The following is a 19,791-nucleotide window of genomic DNA, read 5'->3' as shown; positions in this document are numbered from 1 at the left end:
ATATATCTTCTGGAAGCACAGGGACTGGATGTACATACCTGCACCATAGTGTTAAACAACACAGTGTATCTCCGTCGTCCAGCTGTGAAGCGGACGCTGCTTTCCCCAGCCCTCCATGCCGAGTCAATCGTGCTGTTGTTGGAGGCACTGTAACTGCACCAGCGGCCTGAACGATCATCAAACCAACGCCAGTTATTCCCATTCGGCTGCAGATACTAAAAAAAAAGAAAAACACAATTAACAAACCATTTAAAAAGAACAGCACATTTAGTAAATGGCTTATATAGTAAAACATTTCTTGTAAAAAATTACATTTGACCATTAGTGGTTTTTGCAAATTGGAATATTTAAGAACATTATCTGAAAACAAAAACATAACACTGCCTGCACCTTGGTAAAACAGCATTAGTGTTTCTGCATTATTTGGACTGTATGCTGTACTTTCATCCGTTTTTATAAATGACTGAGTTGTTTTTTTTTTTAAATTGAAAACATACTTTGATTGGAGAAAGTGAGTTGCTTAAATGAAACTATTGAGATTTCTTGATATGATAATTCAGAAGCAGAAGAAGAAAAATAAGCATATAAGTATTTGTGCTATCTATCAATTGGGAGAAAAGGACAGATGTGTTTTTCTTTTAATCTTTACTGTGGTTCTGATCTCATGTCTTACCTTGTTCATTTGTTCTCTTCGCTTTGAGGAAACTGCCATCTTCTCATAGAAGTCAATGATCAACAAAACAGGTGTGATCCACCTTTAAGAAAATTTAGAATGAATCCTAATTCATAACTTAGATGCAAGAGAAATATGATTGGACTGTAAAACAGCAATTTTAAGATTCTGGTCTATGAGTTGAAGACACTCACTTTGGTGTCTGAATGTCTTTGTGTTCTTTAGCTGCTTGCAGACAGGGCTGAACAACCTCAAGGAGCTTAATCAGCAGATCAAGAATCCCACTGCTCTCAACCACTCTGGCACCCAATAATTTCAATTCCTGTAGAAAAGAACAGATAGAAATTGCAGTAGAGGCATAACCTCTGCCAAAGATCATGTGACTATTATGGACAACTGTGTGGCTAAACCCTGTAGTACCTCAAAGAGCAGTGTGAGGAGGAGAATTCTCGTTGCTAACTTCGAGGCCTGCGGCAAAGTTGCCATCTGTTTTGCCCACTCAGACACAGTCTTTGTGTCGCTGGTGGTTAGTGGTTCGGCTGCTTTGATCAGCACATCTGCTGCCTCCCATACCTAAACACACAAAGTAAACAAGCAATTTTGGAATGGGTTTAGATGCTCGTCCTTTATTAAGATTCATTTTAGTGCTCCATATTTTGGGAAACCTACTAACTCAACTAAGCCAAAACCATAACTCTTATCCAAGTAAAAAACAAACAATAATGAACTCAAAAATCTTTCACAACTTTCAGGCTTTTGAATAAGCATTTCATTTTACAAATAGTACATTTATCCACTGACCTGGTGGACAACCTGGCCCAGAATTAAATCTCTGTATTCTGGACCACTTCTCTTAATAGCAGTCATCAACAGGTCGCAAAGTCTGTAGACTGTATCAGGGAGCTCATCCAGCAGATGGAAGCAGCCAGGAAGCATGGAATCAGTGAAAGTGTGCAACTCCTGAGGATCCAGAGGCTCAGCCTCCATGAAGCGCTCCAAACATCGCGCCTCCTCCTCTTCTGCCCGCTCCCTGGCTCTTCTGTCTTCTTCCTCACGGCGACGTGCTGCTTCCTGAAGCAGATACATGGCTGATCTCAACAGAAGCTAAGTAAACTAGTAAGTAGCACGTCTCCTAAGCTTAAATTAGTAAAACGCATATTACACCTATTTAAAATGAAATTTCAACAGCGAAAATAAATAACCTCAGGAGAATCTGAGCGCTGCTCCATGTTCACTTCTTGCCCAAGTGACATGGCGATTGCCCTCATCATCTGGTCCTCTTCTGACATGGTCATGTCCTTAATAGAATGTAAACATATAATTACTTTCATAATTCTGACTAGAGGGGAAACTATGAAGATCTAAATCCTCTGTATATTAAGAAAGATACCTACCCTCACGACTCCACCAAGAAGAGGTGGTGGATGTGTGAGTAAGTACTCTGTGGCCTGCTCCATTGTGCTTGTGTTCAGTAGAGCTTCCATAGCATGTTCTCTTGAGAAACCCATGTCCATCAGCTACAGCAACGCAAAAAGTAGAGGACATTATAAAAAATGCAAATAACAAGTATTTTGAGGCAAAAGGTTTTTGGCACTAATGTACTCAACAAGCTGAAAACTCCAACAGTGTTAATATACTTTTCCCACATACCTGTGTGAGCTGAGTTTGGTTAACCTGAGGCTCACGATGAGGAGTCGCATTGGTGGAATCCTCGACGGAACCTCCTGTCGGCGCTGCAGAGTTGGTTCCAGTCACCGCTGGTGCCTCTCCACTTGTTGATGAGCCTCCAGGAATGCCGGTAGCTGCCAAAGGGGCAGTAGGGGGAGCTTCATCATCTGGCCGCACTGTCCCTTCTCTCTCTTTGGCCAGGCGCTCCTGGATAACCGGCTCTCCTCTCAGAATGTGACATAGGATGGCCAGCATGGACTCAGCCATCCTGCCTCCATACACCTTTAGCGGTTTTCTATTCCAGAGACTCCGGATGCAGCTGAATGCAGCCTAAATAAGAGAGAAACTGTTTTATTAAAACGGCAAATGTCTTGCTAATATAAAAATGTCAATATGGCTAAATTACATATACATTACTAAATCTGAAATTCTAGCATTTTTCCTAGAAGAATTAGGTGATTTGGTGGATGGAGGACGCTTTGGTTTTTCTGTGACACAGCGTGTCTTCTGTACTTCACCAACACCATTGTGCGTTGGGCAGAACAGAAGACAATATAGACGGAGGCAAAAAGAAACTCATCAAGCTTGTTATTAAAGGGTACTCTGTACCAGACCATCACATTTTAGCAGTCAAAGGCAATATGAAAATGCCTGACTAATATGTAGAACCCCACCCAACCCCAATACCACAGTGAGATGAGGAGGCTAGTTGGCTTTTAGATGCTTTCTCAGTGAAGAAAAAAAAGCATTACTTAAAATCTTTGTCACAGCCATCAAACTCTACAACACATCAGTTCCGTGGTTCTATAATTAAGAAAAATATATCTCTTCTTGGTGCAATATTCATTTGTAAGTAAATACTTATTGCAAGTATTATAATTTGAAATTGCAAGGAATAGTTCAGTCTACTTGTGTTTGAAAATACTGACCTTTTGGGTGACTATAAGGAAGCGAAGAGCACTGAACTGGGGCGTGGTGGGAGTGATCCCTGGCATTTTAGCAGGCAGGGAGTGAGGAGAGTCCAGCACAGTGCTTGGATTAACCATCTTCTCCACCAGCATCAACCAGGCATCCAGGAACTCCCCAGTCCCATCTGGTAGATCGACATGTTCCAGACCCTCAGAGACGGGTACTTTCCCACCCATGGACAGCGCCCAGTTGAATGTTCTACACGAAATAAGGAGAATCAATGAATTTGCATTTCTAAAATATCTTGAGATCAGAGAAGACAGCTGTCACAACACTGACAGTTTGTTATGCTGATTTAAAACAGCTGAATATACAACTTTAAAACATTCACCTCAACTGTGACTATTAAATTTGTCATCCTTAATATAAATTCCAAAATTAGAGGCATTTATTTGAAAGTCATACTAGACACTATCAGCCATAAATGGAAGAAAATATGTGTTTTTGTTCCAATCCTTTTCTACCATCAATACCTTTTCCCACTTTCACAGAACCTGTGATTGCATTCAATTCTCTTGCAAGTCGCTCCTTTCATACTTATCCCTGCAGGCCTCCATCAAAACAGGAGGATCGATACCTCCTTCAGTTAACAAAAGTGAGGTCGGCTTCAGACCGTAAACATACAATTACAGCAGATGACATCACTGCACAATGTTCTTCACAGCAGCAAACTATTTTACTTAAAATTGTGGAAAAAAGGGCCAAACAGATTCCTACTCAGGAGCAAAGAATGCAATTTTGCTTGTACCCGTCAGAAATAGTTTAGAACATGGTTTTATGTCAAGTTCTGCCTGCTTCCCCCCCCTGCTTCCCAACTTCATCTGAATAAAAACAGTTTATCATTGCCAGCAAAAAGGCCAAGCAGCTTTAAGCCAAATGGTGATGTTATGCTTATTATAAAATAAACCTTATAAGATTATTCCAAACAAAACTTCATCAGAAAGGCAAGCTCTTCATTTTTTTCGCTCTCCTGGCTCTTTGACTGTCTAATGAGATGATACAGAATATAACAACCTGCTGTGATGGTTCAATTTATACACACAGTGTAGTGGGGCTAAATGGGTAAAGAAGTGGTACAGGAAGACTGTTGCATTGTTTTAAACTTCAAAAGCTTACTCAAATAAGGCATCGTGTCCTCCAGAGCAAAAGAACTTTTGCAGCATGAGGTGGTAGGGGTACTTCCTCTCATCAAAGAGCATTGGAGATGTGAAGCCCACTGAGCAGATGAAGAAGGTCAGCCTGCCAGAAAAAAAATTAAACATTCAGTACTCTATAATTTCATAAGCAAACAGGAAGAAACAAACTTTTTTTTTTACCTGAAGCGAGGTGTGGGAGTGTAAGGTGGAGGCTGCCAGCTCAGACCCTTTGTGAGCAGCTTGGTGAGGGCAGAAGCAGTTGCCCTTGCAGCAGGTGTAGGGGTGGTGCCTGTACTTGTGGCATGGTGGGAGCGACGTTGGCGCACTGGAGAGCCTACGCACAACTTCACCAGTAGACCAAAAAGCTCAGCAAGAGCTCTACCTAATCTAGATGAAGCTGCAAATACCCAAGCAGTTCAGAAATATAGTAAATATTTTGTTTTAGAAATAAAAAGAGAAGCAAAGCAGTTTTCAAACGAAAATGTAAGAAGTTGCTGCATGCACTATGGATCCAAACTCACCAGAGAGTAGAGGCTTGATTTGCTTGATGCGAGTGGCCATAGCTGGAGTCAGCTTGGACTTAGTCTTCTGGTCAGAAGCTGAGGGTTCATCCGTTTCCATAGGAGCCAAGCTGTCCCCATCAAGACACATGCCTTCCAACAGACCACCGCCAGAGGAATCCAGGGACACGGAGTCTGTTTCTGCTAAGTTCAAGCCAATGACACAAACCGTAATTGAAAAATGTGCTTTACAGCACGCAGTGAAAATTTGAGAAAACTATCATCCATTACCAGTTCTCCTAGAACCAGAAGCGGTAGTGCCAGATGGCCTCTCCTCTTTGGGTACAAGTTTCTGCATGTCAGCCTGACCAAATTCACATCCTGGAGGCAGACTGTTCAAAAACATTATTGAGAGGAATACTGCCAAATGTACAGTTCAAGTGAAGGTGAGAAAATTTTAGACCAACCTGTTGGGAGTGCAAAGAGACAACAACACCGTGCTCTCCCACACCAGTGAGCAGTAGAGCTGACTAAGCTTGTTAAGAACACTCAGACCCAGCTGGGAGCCCCACTGGTTGACTGAAATCGCTCTGATCTCACTCTAGAACAAAAACAAAACCTAGTCATACCTTCTGCATGTATTTAACATAACTAAGCATGCATAAGAAATGTATACAGCAAGTGTTAAAAAGAAAAAAAGAACAGTTATAGAGTGGGTGTTTCTATTGTAAATTACAGCTAAAAATCCACAACAATGTTAATTCGAGTATTTTTCTCAACTCGTGTTTTTGTTTATAAAGTCTGACAAAAAAACTCAAGAAGAGAGGCCCCTTCCCTCCCCCAATTGCACTCATCTTTCATTGACATAATCACATAACTTTATTTCAATTATCCGTGGAAAAGCATCAGAATCATCCTCCACAAAGAAAGACATTGTTGGAGTCAAATTGTCAAATAATTGGAATATCATCATCAAAGACTAGATCCCATATAGGAATTATTAAATAATCATCATTATTAGACTTGCACAATATGAGTAAAAAATTACTAATTAATATTACGATGAAGATGTAACTTGGGATACATGAACAGATAGCAAAACTAAAAACATAATTTCCATTTCACTGCAGAAGTTTAATTTGAATGAGAGTCAACATAACTACAATTACACTCCAAGTGACCCTCGTCTACATAGGAAGTAGGCATCTAACATAAAAGAGCGCAGTGTGATTGGTCAACAACATGAGGGGAACCAACTGATTGATCAAATGCATAAAATGCTTTGATTTATTAAATACTACAAGATGCCAAAAGATTGTTTTAGCACATCTAAGGTTACCATTATTTTGTCGTCTTTTGCGATATGCATATTGCACAGCTTGATATAGCGATAACGGTAAATTTGTTATTTATTGTGCAGGCCTAATCATGATTTAAAAAATGTATATTTACCTGTCCGACTCTGCAAGTGTGGACAAACATAAGGATGTAGGCGTGAGCTGCAGTCAGAGCGTGTAGAAGAGGAGTAGCACGGGCTGACAATGTGGCATCGGTGACATGGCCTGCACACGCCAGTTCTCTTAAGAGCACAGAGCCTCCAGGCATCTCAATTGGTCGATGAAGAGGCTCTAAAGATGTCAAAATACTGTCCAACTGACACAGGCCCTCCTGGAGTACCTTAGGCTCATGTGAAAGTGTCTATAAGGAAGAATTTAGGAGGAAAGCATTACAGCATTATTAAAGTGTAGCATTCTCAAAAAAATAGATATTTATATTGTAGTAAGTTTCTATTCCCACCAAAATGGACTTGCAAACACCAGCAACAGCTTGACAGGCTGCTGAAGTTGGGAAGTCTATGGGCAAGTTGGGCAGCCCCAATATAGAAACCAAAGGAAGCAGCCCTTTCTGGTTGACAAACTCCTGACAATGATCATCGGTGGTGTTGTTGCTTAGAATGGATTCTACAAACTTCATCTGTGAAACACAGGAGCAGCAATACAGTTAACCAGAACAAGACTCCATTACTTATTTGACACGGAGGTATGCAATGAACGAAATACTTCAATATAGAATAAAAAGCTCCTTTTTTAAATGAATTTCAATCTTATGCAAATAATTTCATGTCAAAAATAAGCTGCAGCCGCACATGTATGACAATGTAAATGCAAGTCTTTCAGTTCAAATAGTCAAAACATAATACTGTGCTGATAGAAAGGCTATTTATGTCAAAGATTTGTAACTCACCACGTTCAGAATGTAATCCATCAAGGGAATGGGGATTCGCTCCTCAGTGCCTACCACCCTGCAAAAACACGCATATTACGAACAATCCTAAATACAACAACTATTAAAGGTTAGTACATTAATATTTATATTTTAAAAAGTGTATACTAAAAATATATAATTTAAAAAAAAGAAAGAAAAAGTTATTCTGTTGTACTGTGTACTTAGTATCATACAGTTCAAGTGGCACTGACTGTCTGTTGCTCTCTGGTTCTCCTTGCTGCTGGCTGAATGTGTGGAGGGCCTCCTCTTCCTCTTCATCTTCACTTGAAGCTTCCTCGGCTGCGTGACTGGAGCGTGCTGGTGGAACGGCCACTGTGCCGTCTGCCTTCTGGATGGACGGCTTCTGGCAGATGTACTCAGGAGCTCGGCCCAAGTTGCAGATTTCCTCCAACAACTGCAACAATAATAGGATTTTAATGCAATTCAAAGGGCAAATGTGGTGAAACTTGACAAAGTGTAAAGAATAAAAACACATTACCTTTATAATGGCAGTAGTGGCATCTGTCTTCAGAGTAGGCTGGTGCCTCATGAGCTCATCCACAGCACTGCCTAAATTGGATGCAGTGTCCCCTGAGGCGAAAAACAGCCGTTACATCAGAAGTGTCATAAATTAGAATATTAAGAAGTGCAAAGAGATAAACTCACCCAAAGGGTCAGAGCTGCGACGCCGTCGCATGGCAGGCAGATAGTCAGGGGACAAAAGCACTTTAAAGAGACGCTCAAAGGGCTGGCACTGAACAAAAGAGTGCAGGCCTCTTGCATTCAGACACAGGGCACTGAACACATTGGGAAGGGAACCCAGCACCTCACGGGTGGCAGGAACCTGAAAAACATTATTTTGTTTAATTCCAACCAGTTTACACCTCAGAATCACACTGCACTAAAATGTAAAATAAGAATAATTACACACGCTACTAACATCTTTTATGAGGAGGGCATGTAACATGACATCTGTGAGACCATTATCCTGCAAAGAGGAGAGCAAGGATGGCTCCTGGAACACAAAAACTGTCACCACCTCTGTGGCTGAAAGACAAAAACAGTCCAGAGAAAACAAATAATTAGAAAATTACTATAACACACAGGATAAATAATTTAAAACAAGAGAAAATATTAGCTAGAGTCGGACAGAATGCTTTTCCAATTCTTGCTTAGTTAAATTCAAAGTATAACAAACCACACCTCTTTAGATAAAATGTGACTGAACTCACCCAAGAGAAACAGTGAAGGGCCATAATACTCTGCATTACTGATGATGTGTTTAAGTGAGGTAGGCAATGATCCATCCATAACTTAGAATACAAAAAGCACATATTTAAATACATGAAAGAAAAAATTTGCAAACAATCTTCCATTTTTGCTTCAAGTGGGGAAAAATAACTCACCATGGCGAATGCCATCAGAAAAGGCAGGGTCCTGAATGGCTTTCTTTAAAAAATTTAGCATCGACTTCAACAGAGCTGCTCTCTGGGGGATACACTGTATACCTGAGGAGCCAGATTTATATAAATGAGACAGCAGGTTGTGAAACTGAGAACAGAGGTTTTTTTTTCCTGTGAGTTCCCATGCAAGTACCTGCACGAGGTGCATTAGCGGAGCTGCTCTGTGCTCGGTAGTCTGACTCTGGTCTGGAACTTGAAGAAGTAGATGGTCCTGGGCTGCTCTCCATGGCAACTTCGGACACTGAGAGCATCAATTTTATTTACAAATCGACAGCAATCAAAGCAAACTTTGCAACCTTGTAGTTAAGAACAAACAAACAAAGTGTTTAAGAGATGAAGGATTTGATAAGTACCAATAAAAGGACATTAAAAGCAATTGAATCTTTAGTAATTATCATACATTGATTTTGAAATGAAATGCACAGAGCTTATGGTTATTTTCTATTTAAGTGGTATGAACTGACTTCAAAATGTTCAAAGGACTATAAGTTAAAGGCTAATCAACTTGGAACAGTGTCCTGGAAAAATAAGAAATTATTGAAACCAGATTATTACTGCTGGTTTAGTCCAAAATTCTTTATGATCTTGAGACTGATCTTTTGTATTCTCAGAAGGAGGTTCTTAAAAAACAAAACAAAAAAACCCCACACCTCAGAGGTAGAACAACATTTCTAGTAAATGGATCTACCTACGGTGGTCATTCAACTGACTTTTCATGTTAGGAGTGACTTGTCTGTGTGTGTATATTTAAAACTTTATTCTGAACAAAAATGACATTACGAGCTTTTTATGTATAAAAACAAGAATTTTTCCTTTTTTTTTTATTGAACTTACTGTCCATGTCTGTGTCCATGTCCTCTGACTCAACTGCGGCGCTGGGCCTTTGGATCTTTGGCTTGATAACAAAAGGGCACTCTTTCCGTGATAGGTCCACTTCATGCTAAATAAGAAATATGAACGAAAGAGAATTAGGTAGACAAAAGGCTTTTTAAAGACTTTTAAAAGCTGTGTCAGTAAAGCACGGGTACATGTGTTTTAACTCACCTCGAGCCTGCAGATGAAAATTGAAAGGCCGCTGTGGGATTGAAAGGCAGCCATGTCGAGGTTGGTTATCAGATCCACAACCCGCACTGCTCTCGTCACAAAGGTGATTTGATCTTGCTCATCACCTAAAAACTTGATCACCTTCAAAGTAAAAAAACAAAAACCATAGAATTATTTCTCAGAAGACACTGCCTGGTGATAGTGCAAATACTGGCACATACTTTCAACAGAGCTTCCATCATGCCACAGGAAACGAGAGCTTCGCCTCCAGCATCATAGCTTGCCAGGTGGTAAAGGAATGAGAAAAGTGCTGTGGCAAACTGATGCGGGTAGGGTTCTATGACTGGATCTAAAAACAAATCAGACACAGATGAAAAGGCTTCTGTTACATTTACCTCCTTTTCCTGGTAAATTATATTATAAAAAACACACTCTCACCGATCATTGCTTGTATGCAGTTGCGCACCAACACAGGCAAGAATCCATGATAGGATGCTGTGCCAGTGCAGTCAATAATGTTGGAAAGCTTGGGCGTCCTCTCAAGATGAACAATTGAAGTTAAAGTGCGCAAAGATGCTGCCTTGATATCCTTAAAAAAAAAAAAAAAAATTGAGTAACAAATAAGTACATTTTTGGGGGAATGGTATTATATTCAAACAATTATAGTAAAAATAATCCTTACCACAAGCTGTTTATCTGTTATCTGTAGAACATCCACCAGCTCCTCTATCAAGCCATTATACAGAATACTGTTGGCTGACTCTTGGAGTGCGTTTGAATAAACTAAAAAGAAAGTGGTTTACATTTATAGGAAAACTCTGAGAAGATTTAAAAATAGAAATAAATAAAAAGTGGTTCTACTAACCCAAGATAGAGATGGCATGTAGACGAGCCTGAACAGCTTGTAGTCTTTTCTTGTGGTTTGAAAAACCATGAGCTAATCGAATGTGTGTGAACAGGAGGGTTTGCTTGTCTTTGGGGATGTTATACATCGCCGTCAGCGACTCCATGATCTCAGATGGACTTTCTGAAATCTTAAAAGTAAAGAAATCCATGTATAAGAACATGAACCACAGTGGTAAATGACCTGGTAATGACCATTTTTACTGTACCTTGTCAAGCTGCTCAATGTGGATATAGTGTAGTGTGTTACTACTTGACTGCTGAAAAAATAAAGTAAATAAGAATTAAAAAATACATATATTCGAAAGGAAGGTGGGATATTAAAATGTTAAAACTGAAACATCAACCTGAAGATATTTGCTTTAATGAATGCATATTTGAAAGTTTACAGAAAGACAATATTTATATTTTAAAATAAAATAACTTAATGATAATGTTAAAAGGCCCCTTTCTTTGACATTCACATTCTTATTTTTCCATTCAAGTGTATAAAAGATCAATCTTTAACCCCAACATAGCACAGGTGCATTTTAAAGTATAAAGATAAAACTATATTTAAGCTTGTGAAGTATCAACTCTTACTTTATTATAAAAAATGTAAAATTGCAACCAACTGATGCTTTAGCGATAACATTTCACAATTAGCCTTGACATTAATTCAATATATGATACAAATATCCAAAAACCAAAGGCAACATAATCTTCAAACCTTTCAAATAAAGTGCTGTGTCAATCAACTTTTTAGTTCAAGCCTTCTTAGCTTAACTGCGGTCCTAAACCTTTTCAAACAAGCTCACCCTTTTCAGCCTAAAATGAAAACTGGTATTGTGATAGTGTAAATTTAGGTATTTTAGAAAAATATTAGCTAAATTTTCATAAAAGATGAAGTAGCTTGTCATGATAACATGCAGGTTGCACTTGAACTAAATATCTTGGCTTTTACCTTTCTGTCCAGTTTAACCTCTGAGGCCGGTTCAGCATAGAACTCAAAATGCAGCGTGGTGGCACTGGGAGGATACTTCTGCTCATGAACAAGCAAACGAAAATATTTTTTTAATATTGTCATTCATAAAAATGATGACAAATCAATCAAAGATATCACACACACTGTACACGCACACTTACTGCCAAAGGCAGATCCCTGCAGCATTCAGCAAGACCAAAGCCATTCTCTTTTCCTCCCCAGCTCTGCATAACAGAAGGCAACAGGAAAAAAAATGATGAGTTTTATTTCCTGAGGGACATTTAGATTTTTTGCAAAATGGAAACAATCGCTAAACCTCCGCCAGGTGTTGCAGACGGGCCAGAAGAGGGGTCCTTTTATCAGACCCAAGCCTGGTGATATAGTTGGAGCGCTTACTGAACACATAGAGTAGGTTCAGAACAGACAGGACAACTTGCATGTCACATGAGGCTAACAAGTTGGTTAAGTGCTGTAAAAAAAAAAAGGGGGTGGAAATAAAAAAAGACAAAATTAGCATGTTGTCACACTTTTTTTTTTTTTTAAGTAACCAATCTAGAGAAAAGTTCTACAACTTGTATGGCTTACCTCTATGGAGCTGTAGAGATGCCTAGAGAAGCTGTATTCAATAAGCAGAGCTGTGAAGTTGAGAACTGCCAAAAGCAAAGCTTTGAGCTGTCCATTTTCTGGACGGTCACAAACTAGCAGCCATGACATATTCTCCACCGTCTGGCCTGCATCGCACAGAATCCCATCAAAGCGATCAAGCAAATCCACCCAATGGTAGAGCTCACACTGTTGATTAAAAAAAAAAATCATTCAAGGTGACAGTGGCTTGTCAGACCCCTGAAAACTTGAACAAATATGTCACAAGGTAACATGAAACGTACTCCTAGCATTGCTCCATTAGAGAAATTAGTATATTGAAACTTGAATTCTACATTTTAAAGATAATCTAAAGACTAAAAAGTGCAAATGAAATGGTGGATTTTTAGTCTCAAGTCTTTGTTAGATCTATTAAGTGTACTTTATATATATATAAATTCTTTTTTTGGAGTAAGACCCTACGCCTGTCAAACAGGTTCTCTAACGTTTGCAGTAATCCATTTAGTATTTTCCCTCAGTATGCAGCCCAAAAGGCAATTTTCAAACATTTTCTTTTTTTATTGGGTGAAGTACAACAACAAAGTAAAAATTGAGCTTTCAAATTATTCAAAGAACAAAAAACTGAGAGTGCACTTTAAACATGAACCTATCCTTTGCTGCTTACCTTGCCAATGTTCCAGGTCTTGATGTGTTGCAGTTCAACCAGAAGTTGGTCATCACTGCATGCCTTGAGCTTGTCTATAAGTATCCTGCAGTCAGCCGGCTGTTGAATCAAAAGCAGATAGGTGACATTTTAAAAAAAGAAAAACAAAAAGAATTTAACATCAACATCAGTGCTCTATGTTTTTTCATGTTTGAAGTTTAAAAAGAATCAGACAGTAACCATCAAAGAATGACAGTTAACCATTATGACTGATATAGTGTTTAGGTTCTTTACTCCAACAGTAAAAGCTTATAATATTTGAGAACATTCTTATATCTATCTTCATTTTTAAGATTTTCTCTCCTACATCAGTTAGTGATGATTCTATTTTGTAAACAATACTTGGAGCCATTTTTAATCTCAGTGGCATGTGCACAATAATCTTGTAGGTGTATAAATATGTTTGTCGCTATATGAAAAGTCTGCTATACTTCATAATGTGATGGGGAGAAAAGGCAAAACTGACTTGTGAGCACAAGATTAGCTACTGATGAATACATCTCTATTAGAACCCCTGTCTCCCACTTGTTTCTGTCAAACAACTTTTGTTTATCAACATCTAAGTATTTTTCAAGGACATCTAACAGATTCATAGATAGAAGGGTAAGGTTAGAACTCAATACAAAAAAATCTTGGACTTTTAAATGAAACTTTGGATAGAAGTTAATATTTTTTCTGATGTAATATATAAATTACTTGTCAAATATTAGCTTATAACATTTCAGCAAAGAATTATAGGAGGATATGATAGTCATTTTACTTTATTGGATAGATTTTGTCAAGTAACAACAATAAAAACAACACTACCAATACTGAAAAGTAACAGCAGTTTGTGTTTGGAAACTGCTTTTAGTACAATGTAAGATTCGAAAAGCAAGCCACAACCAATCAGAAGAAATCAAGTTACCAAACATTCTTAAACAAGTCTTAATCTACAATATGTGCTATGTAAATATGTTTTATTAGCCTGCAAGTGAAATTTTACAATACGATTGTTCATTTTTAAAGGAGATCTCACTGTAAGCACAACTAGAGGACCATCTTTTAATAACAGAGACTGGTGAGAATTTATATTGAAATAAAACAGGAAAGCAGACACTGTGTATACTTACAGCTTCTGTAGGGGTTTTCTTTAACTTGCTTCTGTCAACCTTCATTTTTGATGATCTTTATTTTCTGCTCCTTTTATGCAAAGAACGACAAATAAAACATAACTTTTAGTTTATCTAAAAACAAACACTACAATAGAAAATAAAGCCCAGACATGTATCAGCCATACTATATTTAAAAATAGCAGCTTGAGTTAAACATGTCAAGCTGCACCATGACACAGAAATCATCTTGTAGTCTGGGGGGGGGGGGGGGGGGGGATATATATATATATATATATATATATATATATATATATATATATATATATATATATATATATATATATATATATATATATAGCAAACAAAAGAAAAAAAAACAAAGATTTGTTTGCAAAGAAAATATCGATGACTTTTTTTGCAAGTTAACCAAAAAACAAAAGTACAATTCACCTAAAAATATCTAGCAACTAATGTCTTTGCCACATGCTTGAAAAACGGAATTTATAGTACTTTATGAAAATGTATAGTCACCAGCACATTTCAATGCAGTACATTTGCTAGTAGTTAGCTGTAACTGAAAATTAATTTAACCAATTTGAGCTCAATTTACAGATCTAAAACGACACGTAAACTTGAGAATTGAGAAGAATTAAGAAAATTTATATTCTAACCAACCATGTTCCAAATCTAAAATCGGTTCGACTTACAAACGTTCTTCTAAAGAAGATATTAGCCAACAGTACACGACTAGCCAACAGCAAATCGTTATTTACCTCACAAAAACAAGTTACTATTCCCAAACAGAATCACAGTTGGTAGTTGCGAACGTTCCCTTTGTGAATACCTAACATAATGACTAAAAAAAAAGACACATTTCAATCCCCAAATAACTGTAAATTCGCTTTAACCATTTGCGGCGGGTGATATTTTAACCTCTGAACAGCTAACACTGGGCTACCGGTAATTTAGCAAATGCTATAAAATACAAACTCATTGTACCTTTAAACACCGTCAGATCCCACCCATGTAAGACATTGTAAACAGCACATGCATGCGCGGATATCAACCAAGTTAAGACCATTTGTCTACTTACATGTGCCACAGTTGTCAGACTACATACTCAGATTTATCAAGTTAAAGTAATACCCGACTAATTTAGACCGGGGCTCTACAGGCCGCAACAAAAGCCGGACTTTCCAAACGCTGTACTAACCTCCCTTTCCTTTTCAACAAAGTTAGTGCGAAGCGGCAGATGCTTTGGTGTATTAAATATACATCGAACGATTAAACACTTTAAAACTAAGATTAAGTCTGTTCGCATTGAAGCTACACAACCGGGCACGCGCTAGCTAGCACGATTGCTAGCTTAGCTACTATTGGTTTGACTAGCAAGCGGAAACACTGAATAACAAGCTGAATCATTCTCACACTTGTAAACGTGACACAAGACTTTTGATTTTGTTCTTTTTTTTTCAAGAAATTAAATACAAGGTACCGAGTTAAATACGAAATGTATCCATCCCTCCGCCGTGTTGCGATTTCTGCGTTTGTTTCAGTACTTCACACTAGCAGTTGGCACAGTCATCATGACTGGGTTGTGTACAAAAAGTGAAAAACGTTACTGTTGGGAATAAATACCCACCACTGTCTAAATCGATGCATATTGATCAATAAGTAATTTGCGCAATCCATCACGTTAACGCCAAACCATTCTGCAGTAACAAGCACACATCTGAAACTTGTGCACGAGTTTTAAAATGTCCTACAGGCAGCATTAATAGGGTCTACCGAAATGAATGTCAGTGTGGGGGGAGGGAGGCGCATCACGTGCACACAAGTAAATCCTACACAATATGAAGTAATAAACTACTTGCACCATTGTAGAAATGCTGCCAATTGTCACAATTTACAGTATGCCAATCCAAAGTTGTCCATCAAGTCTAAAGTATGTGCATGTTTTTCTCATATCCCACAACAAATCAGCAACAGCAAATACATATCACTAATCTTTTACTAGTATTTTACTAACTAGGTTCCACACCTGACCCATTCAATATTTTTCTTACAATCTAAAAATAAAATAACATTCACTTTAACCTATTAAACTAGAAACACAATTGTACACGGATGCCTTTTTTTTAAATGATGCCAAAAATCTGAAAATAAAATTGTGAAAATAATCTGTGTCAAGAAAGCTGTGCTGTCTGTACAGCATATAGAAATTAGACATTTCTTAGTTTGTTCATACAATATTAGCACCCTACAAATAGTTTTTATTATTTAATAGAATTTTGGACATTTTCAGGTAGGAATTATTTCTTGGCACAAGCAGTTCCAGATGCCAAAACAAATTCCATATATGTCTTTACATACATGCCTATAAATCTTAATTCAAATTATAATTCATATGTTAAAGCATTGTACCACATAACCATAGCAATTTACTTGTAGATAAAGAAAACATGCCAGCAGCCCATACCAGAAATTGTTTTGGCTCAACAACTCCAACATCCTCTTTCTCAGTCTGCAATGCAGCTTCTGAAACAATCTAAAAAGTAAAAGTAACGGCATTAGGGATGTTTAAGCACATACACTAAAAATATGCATTACAACCCTATCTTGAAAATCCATAATATAATTTCTATTAAAACACAAAAATTACAGTTAATGTAAAGTTCTGTATGTTCTAGGCAATACTGATAACCTACTTGCACCTAGATCCAAACTAGCTTGATCCCTTTGATTTTGAAAGTCACATCATTGTATGAATGTATAACAGATGATTCTATCATTTTTGTGAATTGTTCTTATTTGATTGCTTTAAATGAACACTTTCAAAATCAAAAATCAAAATAGTCCATACTACTTAACTTAAAAAATTGATGACGGCAATCACAAAGACTTTGCCTAATTCCATGTTTTTTTTCCTAAATAGTAATCTTAAAATCCTGCAACCCACATAAGAAAACTAACCACCGATTTAAACCTGCAAACCATAGAAATTAGGGGTGTTTATTGGCAAGACTGGCGATACGATATGTATCCCGATATTGTATCGGAATACATTTCTTTCTTATTTTTAAAAAATGTGACTTAGAAAAAAAAATCTACCTGAATTTCAATAAGTCTTCAATTGTAATAAAATTGTCAAATTCAATTTATTTAATGATCACAATATTTAGCACTGCAACTGTATTTCATATACAAGTTGCTTTTACCCAAGCAAATTCATAGTGCTTTGGTAAATTAAAATATATAAAAAGGGAACAGTCAACATTGTCTGATTTCCACAAAAAAATATATTTCAGTACAAGAGAAAAAAAATGGAATGAATGTGCCTTAACCAATGAGGTTATAAAAGTATGATTGAGGAAATAAAGTGTTGTGTATTTTCAATATTGCTTAATGTAGCTTCTCCAGTACTTTAAAATGGTTCACGAGCCTGAATGGTGCTTAAAAAACAAAGGGAAAAAACAATTCTTTCCAGAAACAATTAAGTGTGATGATGAGGCAGCATAACAGGATGAAGGAGAGTGCTTTAATGTGGCAAAGATGCTTTGCTCACATGACAGTCTGCACTGCAACACTGTAGCCTCGCTTTTTCGCACATGCAGACGTTAACTAGTACCGGTCATCGCCACAAAGTTGGCCTTTTTTTTTTTTTTTTTTTTTTAGAGAGTTTTACACATCCCTTTGATGTACAAACTAGAATTTATTGCTAGGAGATTCTGCAAGACTGTTGCTGGTTTTGCCAATATCATTTAGCTATTTTCCAATGCTACGTGCATTTGCCGCTGTGCAGATGCACTGCTTCACACGTTCTTATCTGAGCCGCTACAAAACACCGCAATCCGCGTTTTTATTTGTTACTGGCAGCAACATGGCACAGAGTTTCGGTTTGATACCCATCTTAAGTAAAAACTAAGTAGTTCATGTCTCATAACAACAAAACAGGCTGCTTCTCTGAGATCTTCTAGTTCTTTTGTACGATGTAGAGCTGTTCAAAGACTCTCAGTTTGTGGTGCTGCCAACTAGTGGCTGGAGCTTTAGGTGGAAAACAAGAGTCTAAAGGCCCGTTCACACCGGGACGAATTTCGCCGGCGATTTTCGCCGACGTTTAACGCCTCGTGACTAAACAAAGGGCACCAATGAGAGTGTGCACACCGACGCGAAAAAACGCCACGCGTCAAAAAAAAAAAAAAAAAAAAACGCCTCGGGTTCGTTTTTTTTTTTGACGCCTCGCGTCGAAATCTATTCGACCAATGAGAATGGCGCTTTTGCACATGTGTCTGGAGCTTCTGAAGTTACAGTAAAACACAACTTGGGGGCGCTCAAACACAAAACTGCCTTGCTGAGCACACATACCAGCGAAGAAGATAGACGCCGAGTTGCATCTACACTGCCGTGAAGAAATAATGACGGACATTCTAAAATATCCCCGAACCAAGCACCAGTTGGAGCTACTGGTGCTTGAAATATTCATGTTTTCTTTGTATGATTCTGACAAGCACGTAAATACTTGCTCTCTTCTTCTGAGGGAAAAGCGACTTTAAGAAGCGTAAAGTTGCGCAGCGCCACCTTGTGTACAGGAGTATTTCTGTTTACATTAAGCGCCATCAAATGTCAGGGAATGAAATTGCATGTTCGCTCGGCTCATCGTCAGCGAAAATCGCCTGGGTGTGAACACAAAAAACATGGCGAAAAACGTGGCGAAAAACGCTGGCGAAAAACGCCTGGCGAATATTCGTCCCGGTGTGTACGGGCCTTGACACTGAAGGAGGCTCATAAATAATTAAATAAATATTGTCCTCACAGCATTTTGAATCGATACAAGTATCGGCACATGAAATATTGCGATATATCACAGAAACTATTTTTTCTAATAGAAATCTTCCAACCTCCAAATGCAACTAAGGGGTTTCCATCAAAGCAAATGTTATTTCTTTTTTGTTTTTAACCTTTTCCCTGCTTCCAAAAATATTAAAGGGCACATGTCCATTGTAATATTGTCAATAAAATTAAACAATGGATGAGTCAATTTAATTATGTACATATGCCACTTAATTAATAACAGTATTCTACAATTGCCTCTCTGAGGGGAATAAATCAGGTGAAAGAAGCTAAAGGAGGTGACTCGTTTTCCAAATATCAAACTGACAGGTCCTCTTTTAACATTTCATTCTTTTAGTCTATGTGCAAGTCAATTGATGGATTTAAAATGCAGCATAAAACGCCAACAAATCTCTCAGTTAATGCACGTCTCTATTAGATTACATTAAATTTTCTTAAAAAAATGGCCACTTTTCATTGCAATTTCATGGTAGAACTTTTGTGATAGAAAAGATTCAGAATTCTTTTCACACAAATCAGATTTCTGTGTGGATCTTTACACCCACATCCATATAATTTGAGTCCCAAAAATTGTAAAAGTAAAGAAAAGTCATTTAGCATATTAAACTCATGTTATTGCAAATTCCTCCTTAAATATAAAGCATTTTCTTGCTAACAGTAGCTATTAAGGGTCTTAACATCGATAGCATACCGAAATTTAAAGGCAGCTTTATACCAAAGTGTTTATGAAACAAAGTGTTTATGAGCACATTCCTGTGTTTCAGAAACTGTTTTTGTTGCAGTTTAGCAAATGTGATGTTCAACTACTTCACTGTTTAACATGCACATTTAGACGAGTAGATAAAAAAAATCTGCAACATCTGACTTAAACCAGTTTGACGCATCCAATGAGAGCTGTAACATTTTTTTAACCCTTGTCGTACTTCCTTAATTTATGTTTAGTTTAACTTAAGTA

At 37.7% G+C, this 19,791-nt stretch overlaps 1 protein-coding gene across 13 annotated transcripts in view; it reads right to left on the bottom strand.

Annotated features, from left to right (window-relative positions):
* huwe1 (HECT, UBA and WWE domain containing 1, E3 ubiquitin protein ligase) overlaps positions 1-19,791 on the bottom strand; it is a 39,137-nt gene that overhangs the window by 18,396 nt on the left and 950 nt on the right. For 4 of the 13 annotated variants that reach the window (XM_023956591.1, XM_023956580.1, XM_023956590.1 and 1 more), the window contains exons 2-39: positions 16,465-16,533; positions 14,004-14,073; positions 12,853-12,951; positions 12,171-12,377; positions 11,902-12,054; positions 11,741-11,809; positions 11,565-11,642; positions 10,831-10,881; positions 10,584-10,752; positions 10,401-10,501; positions 10,157-10,307; positions 9,940-10,067; positions 9,719-9,859; positions 9,509-9,614; positions 8,808-8,915; positions 8,618-8,719; positions 8,444-8,524; positions 8,152-8,258; positions 7,878-8,055; positions 7,711-7,802; positions 7,406-7,626; positions 7,191-7,248; positions 6,744-6,920; positions 6,399-6,644; positions 5,414-5,547; positions 5,238-5,338; positions 4,968-5,150; positions 4,627-4,843; positions 4,427-4,549; positions 3,271-3,508; positions 2,324-2,671; positions 2,068-2,190; positions 1,876-1,971; positions 1,475-1,744; positions 1,094-1,246; positions 868-995; positions 674-755; positions 39-215 (exon numbers count right to left, since the gene is read on the bottom strand). In XM_023956591.1, the coding sequence (XP_023812359.1) occupies positions 39-215; positions 674-755; positions 868-995; positions 1,094-1,246; positions 1,475-1,744; positions 1,876-1,971; positions 2,068-2,190; positions 2,324-2,671; positions 3,271-3,508; positions 4,427-4,549; positions 4,627-4,843; positions 4,968-5,150; positions 5,238-5,338; positions 5,414-5,547; positions 6,399-6,644; positions 6,744-6,920; positions 7,191-7,248; positions 7,406-7,626; positions 7,711-7,802; positions 7,878-8,055; positions 8,152-8,258; positions 8,444-8,524; positions 8,618-8,719; positions 8,808-8,915; positions 9,509-9,614; positions 9,719-9,859; positions 9,940-10,067; positions 10,157-10,307; positions 10,401-10,501; positions 10,584-10,752; positions 10,831-10,881; positions 11,565-11,642; positions 11,741-11,809; positions 11,902-12,054; positions 12,171-12,377; positions 12,853-12,951; positions 14,004-14,048 (5,241 nt within the window). In that variant the 5' untranslated portion in view covers positions 14,049-14,073; positions 16,465-16,533. Of the gene's footprint in view, positions 1-38; positions 216-673; positions 756-867; positions 996-1,093; positions 1,247-1,474; positions 1,745-1,875; positions 1,972-2,067; positions 2,191-2,323; positions 2,672-3,270; positions 3,509-4,426; positions 4,550-4,626; positions 4,844-4,967; positions 5,151-5,237; positions 5,339-5,413; positions 5,548-6,398; positions 6,645-6,743; positions 6,921-7,190; positions 7,249-7,405; positions 7,627-7,710; positions 7,803-7,877; positions 8,056-8,151; positions 8,259-8,443; positions 8,525-8,617; positions 8,720-8,807; positions 8,916-9,508; positions 9,615-9,718; positions 9,860-9,939; positions 10,068-10,156; positions 10,308-10,400; positions 10,502-10,583; positions 10,753-10,830; positions 10,882-11,564; positions 11,643-11,740; positions 11,810-11,901; positions 12,055-12,170; positions 12,378-12,852; positions 12,952-14,003; positions 14,074-15,480; positions 15,561-15,627; positions 15,727-16,464; positions 16,534-19,791 lie in introns of those variants that run through there. The other 9 variants (XM_023956585.1, XM_023956589.1, XM_023956586.1 and 6 more) reach the window with 9 other exon arrangements.

The sequence above is a fragment of the Oryzias latipes genome, chromosome 7 (genome assembly GCF_002234675.1).
Source record: "Oryzias latipes chromosome 7, ASM223467v1".
Lineage (NCBI taxonomy): Eukaryota > Metazoa > Chordata > Actinopteri > Beloniformes > Adrianichthyidae > Oryzias > Oryzias latipes.
This window is presented reverse-complemented; position numbering and strand designations above follow the sequence as displayed.